At 44.2% G+C, this 20,200-nt stretch overlaps 1 protein-coding gene across 1 annotated transcript; it reads left to right on the top strand.

Annotated features, from left to right (window-relative positions):
- The first annotated feature begins 1,799 nt into the window (after window positions 1–1,799).
- On the top strand, window positions 1,800–8,906 carry VASH1 (vasohibin 1). The gene is made up of 7 exons (XM_009078893.1): window positions 1,800–1,850; window positions 3,969–4,057; window positions 5,136–5,192; window positions 6,267–6,341; window positions 7,342–7,723; window positions 8,128–8,240; window positions 8,834–8,906. The coding sequence occupies exons 1-7, from the start codon at window positions 1,800–1,802 to the stop codon at window positions 8,904–8,906; spliced, it is 840 nt and encodes a 279-aa protein (XP_009077141.1).
- Window positions 8,907–20,200: the final 11,294 nt, after the last annotated feature.

Below are 20,200 nucleotides of genomic sequence, written 5' to 3'. Positions count from 1 at the left end.
TTCCCATCATGCTAACAGAGGAAATTCAGATACAAAAAGATGAAGCTTTTCGGCTCAGGATTCTTTGGCAAGGACATCTCCTTGGGGAGGTAATCTGAAGTATGGAAGAAGATGCTATTATATAGTTCACAGGCAGTCCATACTGCTTGCTTTCCATGAGAAACTCTGGAAAAGCATGTGATGCAACAGCCTTTGTGCAGTTATAGGCATCTGTGGCAGCAACCAGAACAAATCCGAAGTCCTGATTACAGTCCCTTTTCTAACCCCATTAGATTTTTCCTTCCTTTACAGATTTCCTTCCTTTCCTCTGACTTTGTCCTCAGCCTAGGTGAAGGCTGAAAATGCATTTTCGATCAGTCAGAACACACACAAATTAATTTCCTAGCCATAAGGGCTGATTTGGACCAGGAGAGGCCAGGGAAGTGGAAGAAGGAAGTTAACAAACAAGAGTCCAGTACATGAGGTGAGGGAAATACAGTGTTAAGTCTCTGGTTTTGGTCTTAAATTAATAACTTCCACTGTTGTCACTTTATAGTATTAGTGCCAAAGGCTTACAGCTAGGGGACACGGGTGGCCTGAGCTCTTGCAATAACAGTTGAAATTGGGCTGTTATGTTTTGGGATTTTTGGGGGGTTTTGCATCCGCTAACACCCCTGTGAAACAGATCTATAAACTGTTCCATGCGCCACCATCTGAGATCTCATTCCCAAGCTCACCAGGCATAAAGCTAAGAGGATACTGAGATGCAGGAGACAACAAGGACCAATGAGCTCTGTTTTCCAAGCTCCTTCTAGACTCTAGGGATGTATTTTTATCTTTGAGGGCTGCTTATCACCGCCTGTCTCCATGCCATCAAGTTTCTTTGAATGGCTGGTGCAACAGATAAGAATTAGGTCAATGAGCGTAGTCTGTGAGGCTAGCTCCTTTGAAAAGCCAGGTACTCCCCATGGGTAAATAGTCCTCTTTAGGTGTTGGGAATGGGACAGTGATTCACCTACTCCGAAATTTTGGCCTTGCGTCGTAGCCAGCATTGGGTGTTGGGGGAAATAACTCGCAAAAGTGTTGTATATAAACCACAATACTGTAAAGTGATGACTTCAGGAGGCTGAGATCAGACTTTATAAATATGTTCACACATTAGCTTCAGGGGCTGTATCTTTCATTGGGGTGCAAGAGCTCAGAGGTATCCTCTAGTTTCCATTTCCTTCCAGTAAACTTGGGGTAAGTGGGCATCAAGGTGAGCCATGCCACTGCGGCAGGACATAGTTAATTGGTCATGCATGCTAGGCTTGAGAGTGCCACAGTTCTGTAGATCATCTTGTTTCTAGCAACAGTGTAGGGTATTGCTTTGCTTGGAGCTGCTGAAACCATCAAATGGCCATTATGAAGTGATGGATTTTAAATGAGGTGGTTATGAAGACAAAGCCAGGAAGAGTTGCATGTAATGGATTCATACAGAGATGGACAATTTTGTCAGGCCATCAATTAAGATTGGTATTGCTCCCATTTTGTTTGCAGAAGGAAGAGTAGGGAGGTGCTTGAATACATATAAGTACCATAAAAAAAACCCTGTTGCTGAACTAGGCTGGTCGAAAAAGCCTCTGTGATACCACTAAGGGTGGAGCTTTGTGCCTCGCTCCGTTTGCCTTTTCTCATGTACTGCATGGCCCACTTAGTACATAAAATTTCTGTTCTTGAGATTCTCTTTGTAAAAGCAGAGTCCCAATCCCATGCACATAGCCATCCTGCCAGGGTGCATGAAGCTAAGAGTGGGGTCACACAACCCCCCCACACAAGCGATGAGGGGCCAAGGATGTGTTCATTCATTCAGTCTGCTAAGTCTGGCAGAGGTTATATACTCTGGGAAATCTGGGCTCTCTTCCTAGCTCTCTCTCCAGCTTTCAGAATAACTAAAGAGAAATCAAAATAGATCTGATTTCCTATCTTTTCTGTTAAAATAAATTCCTCTCTGCTTTCTGAAGGATTCTGAAAACTGCCAAATATTTATAGCCCTTCTGAGATGTGGAGTGGATGATGCTGGGTAAGAAAAAAGTGTAAGTGTCTCTCATCCTGTCAGTATGGGATTGAGGGATGGAGACCTTATTCCTCTCCTCCTGCTTCTGTTGCCCCATTAAAATGCTATAGACCTGATGCAAAAGAAACTGTAGCCCAGTCTGGGCTGCAGGCCCAGATCTGAGAGAGAGAGAGAGCATAGCGTACTTTCATCAGTTTAATTACTTGAGGTGCAGGAGGCTCTTCTGCATTAACTAGTCCCCTCCTGAACTGGTTGCCATTATGCTGTCTCAGTGTTGCACAGTCGTTTGAGGAAAAGGGGATCTGGGGGTCTGTACTAGGAAAGGAAGGAGTCTTTAGAATTGAGAATTAGTGTCACCTGGAATGATTAGTCTATGCTGTCAACATGCACTTAATCTGTCTGTCTCTACTCAAAAGCATGAAAGTCTCCACACTGAAGAAATGAAATAAAGTTAAATAGTCAGCCTGTCCTGGTTGTTACCTCTTTCATTGTTTCTGCCTGGAAATTATTTCCTATGACTCAGTATGTCAGCTCACAGCATCCAAACTGACTCAGCTCGTGCCAGTTCCAGAGATGGCTCCATTCCTGTGCTGCTCTCTGGAGCCTTCCCTGCTCCTGCTGCAGCTGAACAAACCCAGTTTCACATCTGCTTCTGCCATTCCTGTGCTGCCTTCTGCAAGTGAGCCAACCAGTGTCTCCACTTGATACAGGAGGGTGCAACAGCTCATCTCTCAAGGTTAAGCGGCCTTCGGTCCCGTGCTGTGGAGGGGCACAAGCAGAGAGCAGCCATGTGACAAGCCAGGACAGGGAACTGATCTGACTGAAAACTACCCATGCTTGCTGACTCAGCTTTCAGCTGCTTCAGGTGCCTGACCTGGTCAGTTGTGCCAACCCCAGGCAAGAAGAAGGAGGTATATGGAAGTGAGTGGCCACAGGAATGCATATGGAGAGTGCACTAAGCAGTGCCACTGGCTACAAAACCATGTCTAGCAGAGGCAGTTGTGCACAGCAGAGTGGAAGGCTCAAGGGAAGAACTGGCTCTGACTCACTCCTTCTTAGCTGTGGATAGCCCAGCTCTGGGGGAAGTCTGAGGAGGAACTGCGATGTTAAAAACCAAACTAGCTGCAGTCTGGTATCAGAAAGGTGCATGCAAGGCATAAACTGTCGTTCAGAGACAAACTATTGGGCTGTCAGTCATCCCAAATTTGTGTCTTCTCCTTTATATGTGGACAGGACCCTTCTCTATCCTTAGACACATTTTCTCAGCTGCTGACAAGGCTGCAGTTATCCCCTGTGAAGCAAATGGTGAAGAAAATCTGCTTGGACACATAAGGCTAAGCACTCAGAATGGGACAGCAGTCTGAACGGTGAACTTCCAGAAGTCATTCTCTGACCACGAATTCGAAACACCGGGCACTGCAGGGCAGGGAACCATGCTGTCAAGCTTGTGTCCTAGTCAGTGCCAACTCACCTGAGATGCCAAGAGGCAGTGAGGGACTTGTTTTCAGGACTGTTTCACCCTCTGGTGGTTTTGGGGGAAACTCATTCTCCATTTTTGCCTTTTTCTCTCATTATTTTTTTTCATGCCTTTCAGTTTCAATGCTCAAATGAGGCCAAGCTCACTCAGGTGATAGCTTTCCTGTCTTGCATCTTGCCTTGTCAGTTAATTTTATCTAATTCTTTCAATGTAACATTGCTTAAGTGCAGGACCTTTTCACATAATTTTTCTTGCAGCTCTGTAGTGATACTTCATTCTGAATCCCTTCCCAGTTACCAGTGTGGAAATGGAGGAATGTTTCTGGTGTGGTCACTGTGGGCAGCAAAAAAGGTCTGGTTTCAGAGGAACATGCTCCCTATAGCTATATGCCAGTGAGTTCAGCAAGACTCTAGAAAGGTTTGGAATCAGTGATTTATGTTCTGCTCCTCATTTCAGATTCCCATACCAAGTGTGCCTGCATTCCAGCCATCCACCCCTATCCCTGAGCGCCTGGAGGCTGTACAGCGCTACATCAGGGAGCTTCAGTATCCTTGCTGTTACCTTAGTCACTGGTGTGATAACCCAGGAAACAGGAGCAAGGGGACTTTCTTTCCCTGTGAAGAACAAAAAAACTCCCTTCTGTTGTAGCTGGAGGAGAACTGAAACTTGCTCTCTGAAAACAGGAAGCTGGACTTGAAACAATGTTTTGTTTTGCTGCTCTGTTTCTTTTCTACCCAAGTTACCTTCTGATTCTGTTCACTCCATGTAACACAGGGGCATGTCATCAAGGGCCTTTCCCCACTAACCACCTTTCTAGGTCAGCGGCTTTACAGTGGCATTTTGTTATAAACACACCTGTCTGAGATCCTGGCAGCAAGGTCTCGGACTGCAAACTGCATCACCTCACTGTTAAGGCATGGGTGAGCTGCAGTGATGAGAAAACCCTCAGGTCATCCTGCTCTTCTCTGTAGCTGTCTAAACAACACTCAGCCACCCTCCTTTTGTGCATCTGTGATATTGTGCCCCTTTATATGCAGAGCTGCCTGTATGACTGTATTCTGGGAATGAGATTTCTCCATCCCTGTTGTGCTGGAGAGCAGGTATATGCCGTGCAAACTCAGCCTAATCTCACTGACGAGATACAGATCTAGCTCTGGCTTTATCCCTGAATGAAGATAAGAAGGCAGACCTTTTGGCACCTCTCACCCATACAGGGTGGTTGTGCTCTAGACTGGGTCCCAGTCTATCTTAGAGTAAGGTACCATGAATGTTTTGTTGCTCCATGTGTTCTGTGCAGATCAGAGCAGGAAGAGATTTATCAAACCTTATTCTGCTGTGGTAACTGGAAAGCTGAGCAGAGCGTGTGCTGTCAGCATGGACCTTTGGGAAATAGAGTGGAAACCTGTGTGTTGGTATGAGAAAGAGAAGAATTGACAAGAAGGAAACAGTGGAAGTAAGGAGGGACTAGAAATGGGAGGAGGAGGTGGGGATTTTCTTGCGTTGCTGTTATATTTGTGGGATCATGACTTTGCTGTGAGAATAGTAAATAACATGAAACTTCTTCAGACAGGTTTTCTTCAAAGTACTTTCAAAGCTGCCAAGTCCTTAACTTCTTGCCTCCAGGTACAATCACACTGGGACACAATTCTTTGAGATTAAGAAGAGCAGACCTCTGACTGGGTAAGTGCTGGCAGCCTGTACAGCATTTAATCCTTTCTTTGTTGTTGGGGCCTGGCTATAACCACTGCTTTTGCTTCCATCCCTTGCCCAAGGTCTAGTGGCACTCAGGGTTTTCAGTACTGCCCCTCCATCCTACTTTAGGTAACTGTCTGTTGCCTGGAGTACATCTGGGCAGAGCTGTGTCTGGTCTTTCTCAAGAACAAGAGTAGGGTTTTATTGTCATGAATCAGTAAATCCAGTAAAATAACAAAAACATATTGCAAAGATATGCAGATTCTGCCTGCTTCTAATTGGAACGTAACTATATGAAATTCTGAGGGATTCTGAAATCAGATCCTGCTCTAAACAAGTTTTGTAAAAGCCAAGTATCTTTACAGGTCTAATTTCATCGCTCCTGTGAGTGCCTTTGCAGAATCTAGGCTCACTAAGCTTCTGGTGTCATACTTTGAATGAGAAGGGGGACTCTCCTTACTGCAGATTTGGGGAAGAACTGTGCCCCATAAGTTCCTGAGATCAAGCACCTGATGTTCATTTACTCTCTTGAACAGAGAGTCTCCAAAGACTGGCTTCTTACTATTGGTCTAGGCCATAAACCTACATGACTCCAAATGCCTTATTTTGTAGTCAGTGCAATGTCTCCTCCATGGTACTCATTGGATGGAGACTCATGTTGATGCCAGAGAAAAAGGCTTCGCTGTCCTTGAGCCTCATGAGGCAAACACTGCTGGCTCTTGGTCCTTTGAGGGTTTTACTTGTGGTCACATTGGTGTCCATCCAGAACTCACTGAGCCAAGTGGTGTGGTCTCTCTGACAACAGGGGTTTGTCTAGTAGGCAGCTTTGCTGTAACTCACTGAAGGGAGTGCCTTGTAAGCAACAACAGTGTGTGGCAGAGAACTGGTTTGGATTTACTATCTTCCCAATGAAGATATCTTGTTGTGTTCCCTGTCCTCCGTGGACCACCCTCTCTCCTGGAAACCTATCATATATAGAGAGTGCAAGAGGGCTGAACTGGCCATACTTGCATAGCACAAGCCCTCTAACCGTCCTCGTCTTTCCCTTGTCCTACTCTGCAGGCTGATGGACCTAGCCAAAGAAATGACCAAAGAGGCCCTGCCAATAAAATGCCTGGAAGCTGTGATCCTGGGAATGTATCCTTTCCTCTTGCAGTTGTGCATGTCTGCCTATCCTTGTATTTTCGCCTCTGCTCTCTTACGATGCTTTGAGGCTGATGATAGTAGTGTCACCAAGCCCCACACTCCTTCTTTTCCCCTCCCCAGTTCTCCCACAAAACCCCACCAATAAAATCCAAATCTTTGCAATTCTCTGAAATATCAGAACTAGTTCTTTGGAGTTGTTCCACCAAAAAGGGTGGTGCTGCTCCGGTCAATTCTACAAGACAGTAAAGGATAAAGGAAAATCTAAAGAGAGACACAAACATTAGCTAGAGTTACGTCAGGAAATTCTTTGTGGATACCATTGTTCCCTTACTGCCTGCATATGTTCTACATTAAAAGAAGTTAGGGATCCTCCTCAACTTCTAATTATGGTGTACGTCACTTGTTAGCTTAGACAATACCTTTATTAAATCTAGACATGTGTCATCTTTAAGTGCACATCATTCCTAGCTATTGTCCGGGTTAATTTTGTGTCACTCAGGCTATAGTTTTCTTCATGCACATTGGTAAAGCTGCCAGGAGGGGCAGAGATGGTGAGTGAATGGTTCAGAAGGGTAGTCTGATGAGTTTTTGGTCCTGAAGGCTCCTTGGTTTGCATGTGAAATAGCAGCTAGTGAAACAGATTAAAACAAACTGAAGAATAATGCTACAGCATTAACAGTTTGGGAGCTATGGAATACAGTACACTTGAGGTGTTAGCATTGCAATTTCTGCATCACAAAACTGCCTCAAAATTAGCTTCCCTTTGTTGACTGTCTCCTTGGAGAGGCCAAGTCTGTTTTCCCCATAATGCAGATGAAAGTAGGGCAGCCTGCAATGTGCTGGACTCTTGATCTGGAGAAAAAATCCTGCCCGTGTGATGCCTGTATCAATGGTGAGTGCTGAGCAGGCTGAGAGGGTCTGGAACAGGGAGGAAGTATCTTGTCAAGAAACTGGTATCAGCGGTTGTTTCCTGAATAGTGGCTGCTGTCAGTTACCTCACCAACAACATGACCACACTGGACCGTTTCCCCATCAGCTTCAAAAGCCACTTCTCAGGGAACTACTTCCGACACATCGTGCTGGGGGTGAACTTCGGAGGCCGCTATGGGGCACTGGGCATCAGCCGACGTGAGGAGCTCATGTACAAAGCACCTGTCTTCCGCACACTGAGCGAACTCATCTTTGACTTCGAGGAGGCATATCGCCGCTGCTGGCACACGCTCAAAAAGGTGAAGCTGGGCCACTGTGTGTCCCATGACCCACACAGTGTGGAGCAGATCGAATGGAAGCACTCCATCCTGGATCTAGACAAGCTAACCCGGGAAGACTTTCGCAAAGAGCTTGAGAGACATGCCCGTGACATGAGACTGAAGGTAAGCAACGAGGATGGATTAGTTCACTGCTGCATTCTCTTATTTTGCCTGGCTGCTGGTGTTCTGGGGGAAACGAAGTGACAGGAGGCTCTTCTAGGTGGTGATATAGAGTAGGTGATGAGTAGAGGGTGAATTGGAGGCTGGGGCCTCTTTGCCTGTCTGTACAGGCTGGTCCCCAATGGATGCTCGTGCAGTGCTGCAGTTACGATCATCTCAGACTGTGTGCAGGCCTTGGAGCCATAGCTGACACTGTAGCTTGTTTTTCTGGCTTTTGCATTTTTTATGAACTTCTCTTGCCTTTTTGTCTTTTATTCCCATATCATAAGTCATTGTTAGTCTGTGTGGTTTGTGTTACAGCTCGTATTGGTTTGCTGCTCATGTTCTTACTTTGATCTTTCTGGCAGATCGGGAAAGGAACTGGACCACCATCTCCCACCAAGGACAGAAAGAAAGATGTCTCCTCTCCACAAAGAGGTCAGGCCAGCCCCCATCGACGCAACAGCCGTGGGGACCGACGGTAAGTGGGGCTGCTGGGCAGGAGACCTATCTGCATCTCTCTTTTACTCACAGACGCCACCTTGCTGTATGGTTTTGGATCCTTCTGATGTCCTACTGGGTTTCTTTAGAGCAGTGGATGCTTCTCTGACCTGCAGTAGCATTCTTCCCTGGTCTGTGCCTTTGTGAGTTTATCGTTGCCTAGGGAATTGAGGGGACAGCTGGTTTGGTTTTTTTTTTGTTTTGGCAGGGAGGAGGAAGGCAGCTCAGACAGTGATCTCAGTAGCTGACATTTAACCTTACACAGGGCTCTGAGCTCTGGTCTCACAGACCCATTCCTCAAAGAGATTCCAAAAATTACACTGCTGTCAGTAAGATTGTTTTCCTGAAACTAATCTGAGGCTCCTGAGTGGACTTCCTACTCTTCCTAATTTGCATTCTCTTCTGTTGAGATAGTTGGGAGAGTTACTAGAGGTTGCAGAACAGTCCTGCCCTCAATAGTGCAGGATCAGTCTGATGCTTTCCTGTATTTTTTCCTGTGCTGCCACCTCTGTGTGCAGCACCTCCTGACTGAAAAAACTGTTTCTGAAGAGTTGTTACCCTCTTTCCTCATAGGCCATCTGGTGAGAAGAAGCCTGCTGATTCCAAAGCCATGCCAGACCTCAATGGGTACCAGATCCGCGTGTGAAGAGAGCTGTGCCTTGTGTGTGTCTAGCTCCTTGGACTTCTTGCTGGCCACAGCTGGGACCTGGATCCCCCTGCAGTGATTCTGACAAAGGGGATGAGGGAGTGGGAGCAAAAGAGAGTGCTGATTTTCCCAGGTACTTATTAGTGGGCCAGTCCCAGAGCTGGATCCCATGGGTCCCAGAGGATTTGCCTGCCTGTTTCTGGGAGAGGTGTCCATCTTAATTCACTAAGTATTTTTTAAAAAAAAAAAAAGAAAAAAGAAAAAAAATCTGTACATTGATGGGAGTTTGCTCAGGAAGAATATGAAGTGAGTGGGGTCAGTGGACTTGCTATCAATTTTTTTGCATTGACAGCAAGTAGATGAAGCATTTCGTCAACAGTATTTCTTCCCTGTCTGCATAGAAGTCTTCAACCCATGCAAGGCCTGCAGGGCTGAAGGAGAAGCGATGCTGGAATGGGATGGCCCCCGAATCTTGTGCAAAAACTCCTGGTTTTGTCGCTATGAACATTTTGTTTAGCATTGCTCGTGTGAGAGACCGGTCTGAATTTGCTAAGCCTGATTTATTGATCATACAAAGTCCTCTTATCCCGAAAAAACCACATCTTGTATGTTTAGTCCTGCCTATTTCAAAACATTTCATTGTCTCTGAGGGGGTAGACAGTGGGATGATGAACTTCTTTACTCACTGCGATGCTGGTGAACAGTTGCTGTAAGTCCTTTTGTGGTTCACTGGGTCAGGATATGCCTATGCCATTGCCATATGAAAACAGGCACAGACACTTCAGTTGTCCCAGCAATGCAGATGGGGCAGGCAGGGGCTGGTGAGGAGCCTGAAGTTAGAGTCATCTCTTCATCAGCCTTCTCGCTGTTAACTTCTCGTGGCTGCTGCTGTGAAAGCTTGTGGAAGGCATGTCAGTCACTGAGGTATGAGTTTCAGGAGTAAATACTTAACGAAGGATTTGATGATGTGAACAGGTTTTGCAACCATTTTTCCTTTCCACAAGGGTCTTACTTCTTCCTCACTGTAGTGTTAGTGCTAGAGTTACACACACCTGTTGGTGAGAAGCCTTGCTCGAGGAGATTATACCTGCTTTCCTGACAGCTCAGCCAGGAGCCTCGTGAAAGCAGTTCCCTACCCCAGTGCCAGAGCTCTGCTTGTGTTCTGCCTCTTTGGATAGCTGCAGCATGTAACAGCACCGCTTATGCTAACCTTCCCTGAAGGGCTGGGTTGGGCCTTTCTGCCTTAACAGCCTTGACTCTTCCTACACTTCTTTTGGGGGAATATTGCACTACTGATTAACCAGTGTAACGCTTGTCAGAAATCTGGAGTGTTGTCAGACCGCTCTTTGAGCCCTGGGGCCTGGGAACAGTGAGGTTTCCAGAAGTCAGAACAGCATGGTCTTGAAGTGATTTGGATGCATGGATCTCAGGGATGTAAAAATTGAGCTTGGGAGTGGGAGTATCCTTGGGAGAAACAGTCTTGTTTTATCACACCACTGACAAGGAGCTAAACTTTCGGAAATATCACATCTTTAATTTTGTTAGAACCAGGCTTATTCTATTCTGTGAACTTGTTAGAAACAAGATGAAATTTAGCTCTATCAGTGGAGGTTTTTGTTGCAGTATTGCTGTGCCACATCCTGATAATAAGCAGAGCTATTTTGGTGGCAGAGGATGGGTTCTTAACCCCAAACAAATCAGCTCCTGTCGAGTTAAAGCAGTGTTAATCCTCGAAGCACCGCCCACAGGCGATTTAACTGAGGCCTTACAGGTTCCTAGTTGTACATCCTGAACTGTGATGTAACTTGCAAGGCATATCCATACCACAGCAGTCTGTCCTTTCAAGCTCTCTTTGTAGTCTGTACTTTTCTGCTATGCTGCACAACCAGGAGAACAATCCATAAGAAGGTGGCAGAACTTGCTGTTGAGCAAAGATAAGGTTAATCCAGAAGAGGATGTCAGTTTCCATGGTACACTTCATCACCTGTCCCCTTCCTTACACTCCAGCTACATGCAACAATTGAAATTAACAGCAGTAGCAAGCCAAGCACACATCTGAATGTGTCCTCTGGTCATTTTTGTGTGGCTGTAAAGTAACACATTTAGTGTCTGGATGCTAATAGTTAAGTTAGCTGTAAAGGTACCACAGTTACCTGTAAATAATTTGGGTCACTTGAAAGTCACAAACTGCCTTTGCAGAGTGTTTGCTATGCAGTAGACTAAAAGTTCAGGTGCCACTGTGAATCATATGTTGAATACAAGCAACATTCAGCAAGGGAAACTGAATGTCAGGTTTTATTAAAGTGGATGAAATCCAGGATTTAAAAAAAAATTAAAAAGATGACTAGGATGCATCCTCAGCATGACTTTGGTTAGTTGATTGGTTAGTTAATTCAGAGTTAATGGAAAGCTCTTGAGAATAATTAGCAGCTTCATACGGAGAACATTCAATAGCTGGACAGACTTGAGCCTTTTTAGATGGAGAGGAAATGTGTTGGGGGGAGGAAGACTTCAAAACAGATGTGGCAAGTGAGGAGTTGGCTGCAAGTTAATGATGCTTTCTTGAGAACAGTGTTAGATCACCAGGGCAGAATGGCTTAAAACAAAATGCTTTGTTTGACTTTGTAATTAAGTGCTTTCCTGCAGGATGTAACTTAGGCCAATAGCTTAGAAAACCAAAGGAAGTGGATGTTTAAGAAATGAATGACAGGTAGAGTTCAAGGTCTCTTAATCCTCAGCTGCAGCCAGACAAGAACATCCTTTTCAAAATTTAGTTACACAATTATGTATGTTAGGAGGCATTTAATTCTTTGCATGTATCTAATGTTGATAACTTCTCAAAATGGACACAGGAGCAGACAAGTGCCCTCTACTAGGCTTACTATTTCAAGCCTTTACTATGTTTCTCTGTGTGACAGAATTCCTGCTCCTTACTGTTTCTGTCTCTCCAGTTTAGCAGATAGTGCAAGAAACTGGAAAAAGGACCATCCAATTCCCACCCTCTTGCTCTTGCTCCCCCTAGCTTTGTAACAAGATGAATCACTCCAATACAAAGCTTTGCTTCCTTCCTAACAAATGACAGCATCCTCTCAGGATGGGGAGGATTAGTGCAATCCAGTTTTATGCTGTAAGAAACCTGAGGGTACAGTGTAAGACAAACTTTGGCACTTCCACTTCTCCCTCATCCACTTGCTCTGGCTTCTGGTCTGTCTGCCTTTAACCATAGGGAAAAAATGCTATCAGTGAGTCTTTTTGGCTTCTGCAGCCTTTAGAGCTACAGAGAAGGAATGAAAATAAGGAACTAGACTGTAACACATATTCCTTAGTGCCTGCAGAGCAAAAAAAGATGGATCTTGAGGAGTCCTATTAATTATTTAACGTTAAATATTAATAGGATCACTCATCTAGTTCTGTGGTATAAATGTCACTGTTCGGTAGGTCTCACCTGATGGCTGTTCTGCAGTACGAGTCCTCCTGAACTCTGTGGAAGGGAACTGTGTCCATACACTAGAAATGGATAGACACCACCTGTGTTGTATGTAAAGTCTAGGTGAGCTTTGAAAGACTTGCAACAAATGCTGACCTATTACTAGCAAAGCTATTTTAAATGTAATGCAAGAAGAGTTCCTCTTTATACTTTTATGTAGATAAGTCCCTTGATACCAGGCCAACTACAAATTTTTAATGGACAGATGAATTAGTGAGCAAAACTTTCTGCTACAGTCACTCTATATAAACTTTGTATATTGAAGAGCAGGGTTGGGTGTCCATCAGTCTGTGACACAATAGCCTTTTTTTTAACTCTCATATAAGCTAAAGGAGTCTATAGGAACTTAAGGTATGTTAGCAAGTGTTTTAGCTGGGAGTGGAGTGTGCTTTTTGGACTATTTTTTTAGTTGACTATTTTACCTGTGTGCCACTCTATGGGTCAGTACATAGTATGTTTGAATCTATCAGAATAAATTACTCCAGAACTGTGGTTGAAACATAATTTCTGTTCATGTAGTAGCCATATTGCTGTTATCAGATCTGCTTAACGTGATGATTTTTTTGTGAAAGCCTTAATCAGGTGCCTGCCCCTTAAGGCAGGCTCACATGTGGTGTTGTGTAGACTGAACATGACTGTCCTTAAAATTTCAGAGTTTAAGAAACCATAATGAAAAGAAGAATGCTCCTGATGCCAAAGGCAGGAGTCTGGATTGGATTGGTTTGACCTTGCTCCAGTGGCTCTGGCTAACCATTTCTGGTGGTTGCTTTAGCCACTTGCTTCTTCTAAGTGAAGTATTTCAAGTGATGATCAGACACTGGATATAGGCAGGAGGTGTCCTCTGTCCCATGCATGCTGTGTGTGCAAGTCTGGCTGAAATAACACCACATATTCCAGTGGCCTTGCACTGTTGTCCTGACAACATTAAGACCTGCATTATGGACTTACAATTTTACCTAAAAAGCAAGAGCTGTTTGGGCTTGATGTTTGCTTTGCCAGAGCAAGGTGGAGATGGCCCCTCTACAGCCAAACTGAACTCCTTAGGGAATTTAATATTTTTGTCTGTTTTCTGAGCAGGTGTTCATTTGTATCACAACCACTCTCCTTCAGTGGTGCCCTGGCCCTGTCTGCTCAAGAGCAACTCAGCTTAGGCCCAGAAGGCTGCTGAATCCCCCATAATCTCTGCAGAGCAGAGTTTCCCTCTAGGACAGGGTTGAGATGGTGCTAGTGGGACCAGAGTGGTCCCCTTCCATGCACATCAGTATTCTAGTCTAGCACTGACAGGGTGCTCCAAGACCATTTACATCTTTATCACTGGTACAGCTCAGAACTAAGAAATGGAAAGTTTCTTTCTTTAAGAACAGTATCACGTGTCTTTTTGTAATTAATCAGTGTGGTTCTGTGTTCTTATGTAGCCAACACAGATTTTTTTAATTTAGTTTTAGTTCTTACTGCACTTCCCATGGCCCTCATGTTGATACCTTTTCCTGCTTCCTTTGATAATTAGACAATAAAATTCCCTCTGTGCTGCTCTCAGCTTGTGCAGAGAAAACAAGGTGACTGTACTGTCCTTCTTTCTGATTTAAACTTTCCTGTTGTAAGTCAGCTGAGAAGTCAAAGGGAACAACCTTGAGTGATGGTATCAGGCAGGTAATGTAAAGATGCCCTGTATTTGCAACACTGTGGACATGGAAAAACTTATACTCCCTTAATCATCTAAACAGGTGAGTATATCTGTACACAGAGGCAGCTGCCAGAGACAAAGATATATGTATGTGGCTATTTAACCGAGGCTAGAACTCATGTTTTCCTCTTGAATTGCCATCAGTCAGGCTGGATGGAAAAAAATCAGTGCAGGCAGCAACAGAAATTTCAATACTGTAACAAACAATACTGTAGGGGTTAATACAAACCTCTGCCTGCACTGCTCAACTCTTCAATGGTACAATTCAGTCTTCCTTCCTGGCCTGAAAAGCAATTCTACTCAAGGTCTGTGTTTAGTGACCTTCCAAACTAATGACCTCACCAGGACTTCTCAAGACAAATGCTGGGTTAATAAAGGACAGTCAGCTGCAAGACTCAGTGCAAGGATCCCCAGCAAGGCGATCCAACTTTATTCAGGCAATCATCTTTCAGCCATAACATACCCCTTCTCTCTAGGGAAATGAGTAATAGCTGGGACTAAGGCCAGGATTTAGGCAAGCCTACAGTGTGTAGAGGAAAGGAATAAGCATTCCCTAACCTGTTACTCCAAAGAGAAAGGCACATGCAATGGTCCTTTTTAGCCAAGTTAATTATATGAACAGCTTCTGCCTTGAGGGAAAGTAATTGCACAGTACTAAACCTAAATGTTTGCTTGAAAATACCCTCTGTCTCATGTCTTACAGATTTTGCTAAAAATCAGGTAACTCCTATACCCCCTATAGATGTACAGGTCAGGGTGATTGCTAGATAGTGGAGTAAGAACAGCAAAACAGTAACGTGACCATACACTTTCTGTTCCCTCTTAGATCAGGCTTTCCCCCTGCTACTGATAGTTCCTGTAGTTCTAGGTTTTTAAGTCAATTAGATCTTACATTACTTGGACCTTAAGTAGAAAACCTTTATTGTGGAAAGGACAAACAACTTGTCGAAGCAGAAATTTAAAAATAAAAATAAACCCAGTCACTTTTTACACTGAGGCCCAAGACTGCAAAACTTAAGGCTCTCAAGTGTCTAAAAGCATCTAGAAATTCATGAGAGAACGAGACTGAGCCCTGGGAGCACCAGCCACGCAGAGACTGCAGGATTACAAAAGGCAAAGGCATATGACATGCTGTGGATAGCAGGCCATTACAGAATTCAGTTAACTCAGCTGAGTTGGCCTTCCTGGATATCATTTTTATTTTGGCTAAGAGTAAGTGCCATCATATCTCTAACTTCATTGTAGGGGAGGAAGGGAGAAGAGGAATAGCTAATAGAATAACTACTGCATTCATCTACCCCCAGTTCAAGAACAGCTCCTGAAAGTGGCCAATAACTGAAGAATTAGAATAAAAGACTTTGCATCCAGAAAGAAGAGACTAAAAAACAAAATTACATTGCTAAGGCTTGAAACTGAGTCTTCTTTCTTACATAAATGAATGATTGGATGGAACAAATGCATCTTTTGTTGCAGCACACGCCAGTGTCTAGCCTAGTCTTTCTCCCATTTGCCAACTCAGCACCTTGAAAGCTGCTGTTTGTCTAACCAAAATTATGAAAAATTTTCCAGCTCTGCTATATAGCACTCATGTTCCCTTAGAGCACAAGAATGCACAGTCTAAATCCAAAAGAAAATAAGTAAATTTTAAAATAAATAAAAGGAAAAAGAGCTTCAAGACTAGAATGACATTTTCAGTGGAAGCTGGAGAACAACTTGCCTTGACAGGAAATGCCAAACTTGTACAGCTGACAAAAGGAAGGATCTTGAGGGACGCCAGCTGTTAAATCTGTCACCCTGGCTATCATTATAGCACATGAGTTTTCTGCAGAAAGTCAGTCTCATACTTTGAAACACAATGCAGTACATTCAACTGCAGTGATCGTGCAGCTTGTGCCTTTCAGCATGACAGCACTATGGGAAGCCCTACAGGCCAGGTTGCTAGTCTGGTACAGAGCAGGTCACAGCCAGCAACTCAATTAACCTGCACAACAGGAAGCCTCCTGAAAGGGGATGGTATTCCACTAAGGCTTGTGTGCTCCCCCTTCAGATAAGCAACAAAAGGCTTCACCTGCATTTGGATGAACCAGGCATATGTCTGCAAATTTCTAAATGGTGCATCCAATAAATGCTCATTAGTGAGGTGGTGGCAATGGGAGGAGATACTGCGCTGTAGCAACACCCTCCTTTGCAGATTTTGCCAGCACCACTCAAACATCATTAGGAGCAGCATATATACCTTGATCCACCCTTAAGAAGAGACTCTCTCTGAGATGCTGAAGTGTTCTTAGGGCCTCTAAAAGACTTCTCAGAGAACGTGAACTAAGGTCAAGTATATTTCAGAGTTCTGTGCTTCACAAAGCAGGTGGCATACAGAGCACTATTGATACATCTTAAACTCATTTTTGTTTTATGTAACAAGAGTTATTCCCATCTAAGTGTTGGTTTCTGAGCTCCCACCCCTCCCACTTAACTCTTCAGGGGTGAGGGAACCCACTATCTTATGTCTTGACACTGTTTAAATGTTGAGTTTATAATAAGACTTAGCCCTAAAGAATTCCACCCATAGCTTTTAACTGGAGAAATACAGCTGCAGAGAAAAATAAACATCGGTAACTCAGAAAGATAACTGGATACAGCAGTCATGGGAAAACAGCTGCTGGAGAGATAACTTGTAAGCAAAAGGCATGGAGAAAGAAGACCTCAAGCAGCAGCCAAGTTCCATTTGTTAAGAAAAGGAAAGACATTAGAGCAAATATATAGTTTACCACTCCTCCCATCCCATGTAATTGGGAAAACTAATTATAACAGGCAACCTCCTGAAGTGATGAACTTAAAACTCTGAGAAAATGAAGGAAGTCCAACTGGTATCTAAATAGCATAACTAAATAGAGCCTAGCAGCTGTGGTGCAAACTAAGCTGCTTTTTACAAAGACACTTTGTCAAATACGCGTTTGCCTCTACAGCGGCAGGTTCCTGAAGGTTAGGAGGCTGTTAACAGGGTGTGTACACATACTCTTCAAAACTCCGTATTGCTCTAGAACAGAGTTGTTTTTTCTTTCCTGAAACAGGACAGCTCTGTAGGGCTCTCTACTAGTGTTTCAGGGACAGTGGTCAAAATAAACACAGCAATCAAGTCTTCAGCTCTGCCTTTGTGTCTGTATGCAGTCACTAGCAGTGGTCCTGTATTTCTGCAATAACTTCACCTATGAGTCGCCCAAGGAAGCATGTGTAAGCCTGGACTTTGGGAGCTGCAAGTCCCTCTGGGCGCTTTATAACCTTCAGAAAGAAGAACAAGGGGACTTGCAGGCCTTGTCCTGCAGTTTTTCAGCACATATCTAGTGTTCAACAACTTAACCATTCCAAGTTCATACCATATTATTTCATGCGTGGCGAGAGAAAGCATTAGCTTGACCTATGCAACAATAGACTTTCCAACAAAACACAGCTGGAACCTTAAAACCTCCCTGGGGTACCCTCATGCAAGTTGCCCGAAAGTCAAGTCTTTGGTTGAAATGAAATGAAAAAAGCACTTGTGATGCTGAAACACAGCTCCTACACCTCAGTTACATCACAGGGTTGGCATGGTGCTTTGGCTAGTGCAGGGGCAACCAGTTCATCTAATGGTGTACTGTGCACACATTGTGGTCTCAATAGGTGGGGCAGGCTGTTTTCACACACCCCCACAGCCCTCTCATCCACTGACAGACCTAGCCAGCAATTACAGTGGGAGCACATAGCTAAAGTTGTAAGTACCAACATCATGTGGCAGTGTCTTTAGGTTTGCTTTTGGTTGGTTGTTTACAAATCTTTAGTGTCTTCCAAGCTTCTTAGTACAATGTTAACAGCAGGTGGAAGTTACCTGCAATCAGGCTGTCTTCTGGCAACCTCCTTTTGAGCCTGGCAGAAAACAAAGCTCTCGGTTCACCCATTTCCCTTTCCTCCCCTTCCTTCACAAATACGACCACTTACAAAATCAGAATACTTGCAGAAATTACTGAACTGTCGGATAAACACAGCCATAGAAAGACGACAGCTCTGCATCCCTCTCCATGTATCAGTGCTATGCTGGAACCATTACTTGTGAAACTAAGGGCAAACAAAGCTGCAAAATTATTCATCCCCAAGACTGCTGTTGATTTAGAGACACTCCTAACCAGTGTGGCAAAAGCCATCCACACATCACCAGACAAACAGAAGGGAATATGCAGTCCTTATGTAATCATATGGGCACAGAACATGATCCCCACACTCTGCCCTTGTTTGTGTACAGTTTACAGAAGTGAGCTGTAGAAGATCAGCTGTTCTTCCTTTCTTTGGGAGAAGGGCAAGGGTTCCTTTTTTGCTTTTTTTTCAAGACAAGCCTGATGCCAAAGAAACCACCACTGGGATTTGGGGATATGCTGGGAGATAACAGCTAGGCTCACTTCTTCCCTCTCTTCAGCCCTCATTACCACTGTCTTGTGTAGCTAATTTGTCTTCTTCTCTTTCACATCCCAGCCAGCAAAACTTTGTTGAGCCAGTCTTTGAAGGTTTCAGCTGCCAGAAGTACAAGGTGCTGCAGTTAAATTGTGGTTTTTTCCTTATATTATAAATATTTTATTTTTCAATAAAGTTACATTTAAAACATTAAAGTCTCTCAATATAGACCAGGAAGAAAGAACAACATTTCAAGTCTCCTTGTACCCTCCCACTAAAACCTAAGGTGGGACCAAATTTCCTGCCTCATTTGTGAACATATGTGAACATCCTGGTTTCATCTTTCAAGGAAAACTGAGCACCGTATGTCAGGCTGAACTGAAGAATTTACTCTAGGAACAGGTACAATTCTATTGCTTTTGTACTGGGCAAGCCACTGCTGCCAAAAGCACAGCAATAGGATGCCAAAGGTACACTGGGACCAGGCAACTGGCAATCTGGCTCCAAGTCACACAGCCTTCCCCTCCCACCTATCAAGAGACAGGAGTCAGTCCTACAGGTTCTACCTACCTAAACATGGCTGGGTCCAGAAGAGGGAAGCAGCATGAACTTCAGTCTGGCATAGGTGGATGCTACAAGTTGGCTATTGACCCCTAGCAGGATGAATGGAATAGGATGTGCACAGAGAAAGAGTAGGGCAAGTGACAAGTATCAGCTCTTCCATCTGATGGCTCTGATGCCTCTCACATGCCTTTCATTGTCATCTCTCTTTTGGGATCTCCAGAATTACAGCCTTACGGAATTGTCATGCCTTACAGGGTGATTTATTTCCACCTGATATTCACTGAGAGGATCCTAACAATTTTTCCCAAAAGTGCCAAGCAAGCTACCATTCTAAGACTGCTAGAAAGGAAGGAGCCTTCCCCAAGGCATCTACGCTTTTGCTGCAGTTCTAGAGCTGCTGTGAGTGGCTCTGTAGAACCCCTGGCTCCATTCCTGGCAATCCCATTCGCTGGTCCATTAGTCACAGCAGGTAGTTTCTTGTAGAAAGTTATACCAAATGAACCCTTCTATCAACATGCCAGCACATACACATCATTAAGTAAAACACATTTCTAAGCAGTTAGCAGATCCAACACTCTCGAAGGCAACACAACAGCTAGTCCTGAAAGGACCATACTTCCTAAACTATCACTGAGAAATTAAAAGAACTATTGTTTTGGTATGAAAGAATATCAGTGTATACATCCCATGCTTCTTGGTAGCAATTAATTAACCAGAAGCAAACATGATTGCCCCTCTCTTTTCCAGCTCCTTGAAGACCCCGCACAGGGAGAAATAAACATGGGAGTTACGTTGGTTCTTGCAGCACTAAAACACCTGCTCCACGAAGCAGTGAAACAAGGATCCCTTTAAGAGACGGGCAATGCCTGAATACAGCTGGAAGCCCACTGGGAACAAAGCTCAGGTTTGCAGAGACCCAGAAAATACCAATCCCCTCTCTTTTCCAGCTCCTTGAAGACCCCGCACAGGGAGAAATAAACATGGGAGTTACGTTGGTTCTTGCAGCACTAAAACACCTGCTCCACGAAGCAGTGAAACAAGGATCCCTTTAAGAGACGGGCAATGCCTGAATACAGCTGGAAGCCCACTGGGAACAAAGCTCAGGTTTGCAGAGACCCAGAAAATACCAATACCTGCTCCAAC

This window comes from Acanthisitta chloris, unplaced genomic scaffold (assembly GCF_000695815.1).
Source record: "Acanthisitta chloris isolate BGI_N310 unplaced genomic scaffold, ASM69581v1 scaffold40660, whole genome shotgun sequence".
NCBI classification, from domain to species: Eukaryota; Metazoa; Chordata; class Aves; order Passeriformes; family Acanthisittidae; genus Acanthisitta; species Acanthisitta chloris.
This window is presented reverse-complemented; position numbering and strand designations above follow the sequence as displayed.